Genomic DNA, 6,731 nt, shown 5'->3' with positions numbered 1-6,731 from the left:
TATACGCGTTGACCGGTCTTCTTGACTTTTATTGCCCTAATGGCCCCACAGAGGGACTATGTTTATTTATTTTATTGAAGTAATCTTTAGGAAAACGACTCTATTAATTGGGACTCTCCAAGCCATAACCAAACCCTTGTGTGAGAACTCACAACAAATCCTAGTGACTTCAATGTATGGTTTTCTTTTTCTGGTGAAACTTTAATGTATGGTTTTCAATATTTCTAGTGATAGGCAAAATTGTGAATATTAGTTACAAAGTCTTTAAATCATGCTGTAAGAAGCCGCCTAGATTCATATGAAAGTCAAAAATTAATCTATAATTATAGTACTATTTACTACTTTTGTTACATAAAAATACTAGTCAATAAATCATAGAATTTGTAATTCCAAACTCCCTTAGAAAAGATAAGAATAAAATGTGCTCATTAATTATCTAAAATAAAACGACTGAATAAATTGTATCAAGTAAGGATCGATGAGAACTTCATTTCCTTTTCTTTGTGTATTTGACGATTTACAAAATGATGGTATAATTTTTAAATTATTGAAACAGATTAGGAGCCTTGAATATTCTTGAACGTTTTCTAGATTTTTAAGTTTTTTTTTTTTTTTTTTTTTGAGCATTTTGATTTCACTTGTACATGTTAAGTTATGGACTTTTGAATTTTTTATTTTTATTTTTTTGCTAAATTTGAATTCTATTCTTGTAACAAAACTTGTTGGACTATTTATGAAAATTCACTAATACAATCAATCACTGATAAAGTTAAAGGACAAGTCGCACTTAGTTTTCTTGCTACGGTTTATGTTCATATTAAAGGCGATTAATTAAATTAGGCATTGTTTTTGTGTGAGTGTGTGGGGACAAAATACAAAATCTCGAGTTAGCACCAAACACTTTAGTCCAATAGATTGAGGTTAACGTTAAACTTGAGTTTATTCTTACATGCTAATCGGCAATCACAAATTCCGCTGCAATCAAAATCATGTTTGTCATAATTTTCTTCCTGCTCCCCACTTTCCGTTCAACCAAACAAATCTTCACTCAAAGTCATCCACTCTTATTATTATAGCGTTCAAACGTCAATGCCACAAATGCCCCTGCCTAATTTGTAGAGTCTTTTGACTCTTTTCTTATGCTCCATTCAACTGTTTGGTAGGTGTAGCTCTTTTTCTCTAGTACGTCTGACTCATATTTTACCTACTCTAATACATATCTACTCTATCATATCATCATGATGTCACCATTACTAGGCAATAAGGATATTGATGGTATGTTCAGTCTAAGACTATGCTTGTCCAAATCTCTTTCTTATCATGGACTCCAAAATTGTCAATAAAAATGAAATTAAAACTTCCAAAAGAAAAACAAAAGAGATTGGTATTGGCCTTAATGATTCCGAATTGATAGAGATATTTAATTGATCAGACGAACTCTTGGTCACCTAAATACAATTTGGCTCAGTTTGAAGACTTTCCAGAATATAATTTTTATAACCACAATTTTTTTCTTTTTTAGGCATAGTTTTTTCAAATAATCTATTTTCAAAATTTTGAAGAAAAGTTGTATCAACTTTAATTCTAAGTCTAACCATTTAATCATCATCCATACTAATTCTTTTAAGTCTTCTAATGTAAAGTAATGTGAAACAACATTTTTTTATATGACTTATTGTGATTGAAATGATATTACTTTTAATTGGTGTTTCAACTTACTTTGGTAGTTGTTGGAGAGAACAAAATCTTTTTTCGATGCTTGTTCCTTTGTTTGTCTTTCCCCTCCTTTTCAAACTCCAATCATAAACCAAAAACAAAAGAAAAGTAAATCTAACACACTCGAGAACTTTCACACCCTAGTCATACCAACTACTTGGAATTTTTTCCTCTTAAATGTTTCTCCCCATCAACATCTCTCTTCTCTTCCTCTGTTTTCCTCTGCTTCTTACTTACTTCCACTCAAATGGACCTCCAAAACCTTTCCATGTCCCCAAAACCTTCCCTTATATGCATTTTTTTCATCATCTTCACCTCCTTAGTCAACTACATTCTATCCCTTGACCCAAAATTCCAAGCCTGTGTCCCTTATACTTGTGGAGATGGCCCAAATATAAACTACCCCTTCTGGATACTTCATGAACAAGAACCTTTCTGTGGCAACCCAAACTTTACAATCATCTGCAAAGACAAAAACCCAGTTCTAACAATTGCCAATGATGATTACATCATTAAGGATATCTTTTACTCAAACCAGTCATTTCTCGTGGCCAACGCCATGGTGTATGAGGACACATGCCCTGCTCCTTTGCATAATGTTAGCCTTGGTCAAACTCCATTTAATTTTAGTTTGTACAATGGTGATTTCTCCATCTTCTATAACTGCGGTTCAAAGCCTTATTACCCAGTATATGAATTAGACTGTGCTAGCAATAGTACCCATCATTCTTTTGCCGTTTTCCATAAGGAAGCATTGGAGCTTCATAACTATTCGTTGAAGTCGTGCCGCTCTTTGGTTGATGTGCCTGTGGATGTTGGAGTCAACTTTACAAGCTTGTTGCTAATGAATTACACTGAAGTTTTGAAGATGGGGTTCTCTTTGAATTGGAGTGCACAAGATTGCAGCAGTTGTGAGAGAAGTAGTGGACGCTGTGGATTTGAGAACAATGAATTTGTTTGTTTTTGCCATGACCGGCCTCATCTCAAAACCTGCAATGATGGTAATTCTGAAGGAAATTTCCTTATCATGATTGAGTAGTTTCTTCAAATTTTTCTAATGTATCTTCTAGACAGATTATAGGAAAACCATAGTGATTATATTAGCAGTTTCTAATCATGCTAGCATACAAGGTAGTGATCTTGAAGTTTCCATTTCAATTTGAACTCTAGCTTGTATTATTTGGGCACCTAATAGGTCTAAATGAATTAGGCAGGATGAATGATTTGTTGGATTTTTCTTCAAGAGTAGAAAATGACAATCTGAATTTTCGAATGGCTAATTGGTTTAGTTTTACCTTTTATTTTGCAGTCTGTTCCTTTGATATTCTAGAAGTTCTTTAAGTTTTTATTCTCATCTAAATTCTGTCAAATCAATGAGTGCCAATTAAGTCACTTCTCAGAAAGTAAAAAGATTTTAGCTTGGAAGACAAAATGCTACATTAACTCCACAACAAACAAGAATCACTCTTTTTCTTTGTAACCCGTTTCTGTGGACATTTGGGATGAGCTAAACCAGGTTCAAATCCAACCAATTTGCTAACAAAATTATGTCCCTGTAGTCATACATTTTCAAAGTGTATACACACACACACACACATATATATATATTGGGTTTTGAGTTTGATTATAATTTCTTTTCACTTCTCCTCTGGTCTATTTTGGTTAATAAAGAGGTGTTAGTGATAGATCCATGTGAAAGTATGTTGATTCATTTCCAGCTTGCCACTTTAAAAAGTTATGAAAAGTGTTGTGTGAGAAAAGTTGTATCCCTAGTATTGCTCTTTCGTTACTCTTATGTTGAAACCTTTTCTATACTTGTGTTATACGTGATGCAACTGTGCTACATTCATTAACCTTAAAGTTTATCTTCCTTCTTGGCCTTGAGCATCTTTTCTTTTTCTTTAAGTTCAATCCAAGCACGTTGTATATTTCAAAGCACACACTCAGTGCTTTGAAAAGTTATGGAATGAGATTGTTATATTTCTATTGTGATGTTATAAATGTTAATTCAGACACCTCGTTCTTTTCGTCGCTTATTGTTAGTGTTGGAATTTAAAAGCACACAATAAGTGCTTAGAAAAATAGGAGAAATACAAAAACACAAATAAATTAGAAAGCACCCAAGAAAACTCATTTTCTTGACTTGCAATGAGTGAGTAGATTACAGGTATTTATAGGTTAGGTGGATACTTTTAGCTCTTACATAATTAATTAATGACTAAATATATCTCTCTTTTACAAGTGAATATTTTAATTACGTATATAAATAAGGGCCCAGTTCATGTGTGACCTTAGGGCATATATTAACCATTTATTTTAGAAAAGCTATGAAGAATTGAAAAAACTGTCAAAATAACTAATTATTTTTTCCTTTTTTATAAAAAATTTCCTAAAGTAGTTTGCTAATACGTGCTTTAAGGGTACACGTTAGTAAATCCTTTTAAACAATAACATATATATATATATATATTAGAAATATATATTCAATATATTTATATTTATCTAAAATTATATTTATTCTGCCTGGGTTACAGGTAAGCATAAGTGGATCAAGATTGTTGCAGGTAATATATCCACTTTCATCTCTGACTTCTGTGCAGTGTTTGCTAAAATTCTCAACTTGGACTATGAAGTTGAACAAGTTGTAACTTCCTTTTTTACCCAGGTGCTGGCGCATGTCTCGTAATGGTCCTTATAATACTGGGCGTCATATTCTTAATCCATCGACGCCGTCTGAAGAAGAAATATGATCCCTCAATCTTACTCAGTCGAAGCATCTCTTATGATCCCTCTGGAACGACAGATCAAGAGAGGGAAAGTAGCTACTTTGGAGTTCATCTCTTCACCTACAATGAACTTGAAGAAGCCACTAACAATTTTGATTCAGCCAAAGAGCTTGGAGATGGAGGCTTTGGCACTGTATACTATGGTAAGATTGAGCGCACGCATACACAAACACAGCACTTCTATTTACTGCCAAAATACTCTTGGTATCTAAACTTAATGTTATCAGCGATTTTAGGACTTGAAATTTAATGTAAGCACTTCTTTTCTTCAACAAATTTGAAAGTGCTTGATTTAAGTCCTAACAAATTTATAGTGATTACTTTTAGTCCATTTTAAGTGATGATGTTTCAATCTTTAGTTTAGTCATGTTATCTAAGGAATCAAAAGTGCTTGAAAATGACGATAGTTCATATGCTTAAACTTGAAGATTTCCCTCTTCTGACCATACTTCTTGACTAGGCATACTTCGTGATGGGCGTCAAGTTGCAGTGAAGCGCTTGTACGAACACAACTGTAAAAGAGTAGAACAATTCATGAATGAAGTTGAGATCCTTACTCGCTTGCGCCACCCAAATCTAGTCTCACTGTATGGCTGCACCTCTCGCACTAGCCGTGAACTCCTGCTTGTTTATGAATACATTCCTAATGGCACAGTTGCTGATCATCTTCATGGTGATCTTGCAAAACCCGGTGCACTCCCATTTCCTACTCGAATGAAGATTGCCGTTGAGACAGCGACTGCTTTGGCCTATCTCCATGCTTCTGATATCATCCACCGCGATGTAAAAACAAACAACATTCTCCTTGACAACAATTTTTTGGTTAAGGTCGCAGATTTTGGTCTGTCTCGTCTCTTTCCCACCGATGTCACTCATGTCTCGACTGCTCCACAAGGTACTCCAGGTTATGTCGATCCAGAATATCACGAATGTTACCAACTTACTGAAAAAAGTGATGTGTTCAGCTTTGGGGTGGTCTTGATTGAGCTTATATCATCTATGCCTGCTGTTGATATCTCAAGGCATCGACACGAAATTAATTTGTCTAACATGGCTATGAACAAGATCCAAAACCACACGTTGCATGAACTTGTGGACACTTCTCTTGGGTTTGAATCAGACTGTACGGTGAAAAACATGATAACTGATGTGGCAGAGTTGGCATTTCAGTGTTTGCAATATGTTAAGGAAATGAGACCATCAATGGCAGAGGTGCTTGAAGCACTAAAGGATATACAACATAGAGACTACGTTAAAGATAAGGAGGAGATTAATATTTCTGCAGATGATGTTGTGCTGTTGAAGAGTGATCCGATACCTCTTTCGCCAGATTCTGCGCTAAATTGGAATATCAGTACGTCTACAACATCAAATGGCAGTCGTTAAGCTATGCTTCTTATTTTTCACTAAATATTTCTACCCATTATATGTCAAAGAAGTTAGTACCTGTGCCACATCTACTAAACATTGATAACTTGAATGAGAGTATGAGATGTACATATTATGTCAAAGCTGTCATGGATATGGATTCACTCCGTTTCATAAGTTTTGGTCAATTAGCTTTTTAGATGATTTATTCCTTTCTACTAATTATGATGTAGAACAGACAGCACATGCCTTCCTTGAACAGCAGGGGTGCAGGAAGTCACAACGCAAGATCAAAAGGGGGTGCCAGTAGGGGGCATCGGGGTAACAGTGTCGGAATTGCATGAAATTTGGCAGGTTGAAGGGAAACGACGTTCTGATCCAGACTCATGACCATGAACGTCGCCAAAATTTAGGCGAATTCCTTCATTAAGGCCCCGATAACAGTGTTTTTGCTATTTATAGTAATATTTGTTTTTCCTTAATAACTTTTAGTTTAAAAGTCAGAATAAGGTCCCGTCTGTTTTGGGACGACCCTTAAGCTCAGTAGTTTATGATTCTGCAGTTAACTCAATTTTGCCATTTTTGGTAAAATTCGGTAATTTTGTCCCCTAATCGCTTAATTAGCGCGAATTAGGGTTTTAAACGTTTTTCTTAGTATTTATATGTTTTGTAGCCGTCAGAGGCAAATTAGACTATTATCAATAAACACAGACTTTTGTCAAATTTTCTTCTGGTGGATTCCAGTTTTATCTCCTTGTGGATTCAGGGAAACCCCTCGTGGATTCGAGGTTTACTACCAGAAACTAACAGTTTAGTTTCTGTTCCATCAAGAGAGCATCGTGTGTGTTTCTCTTCAGGCTT

General features: G+C 34.9%; 1 protein-coding gene across 1 annotated transcript; it reads left to right on the top strand.

Annotated features, from left to right (window-relative positions):
• Positions 1-1,811: 1,811 nt before the first annotated feature.
• LOC112024175 (LEAF RUST 10 DISEASE-RESISTANCE LOCUS RECEPTOR-LIKE PROTEIN KINASE-like 1.2) lies at positions 1,812-6,069 on the top strand. The gene is made up of 4 exons (XM_024056819.2): positions 1,812-2,717; positions 4,251-4,280; positions 4,382-4,645; positions 4,963-6,069. Exons 1-4 carry the CDS (start codon positions 1,964-1,966, stop codon positions 5,886-5,888), a joined length of 1,974 nt encoding a protein of 657 aa, XP_023912587.2. The 5' UTR covers positions 1,812-1,963; the 3' UTR covers positions 5,889-6,069.
• The last annotated feature ends 662 nt before the right edge of the window (positions 6,070-6,731 follow it).

Source organism: Quercus suber, unplaced genomic scaffold (genome assembly GCF_002906115.3).
Source record: "Quercus suber isolate HL8 unplaced genomic scaffold, Cork oak 2.0 scaffold_246, whole genome shotgun sequence".
Lineage (NCBI taxonomy): Eukaryota > Viridiplantae > Streptophyta > Magnoliopsida > Fagales > Fagaceae > Quercus > Quercus suber.
The sequence above is the reverse complement of the archived record's forward strand: the minus strand, read 5'-3'. Positions and strand labels throughout refer to the sequence as shown.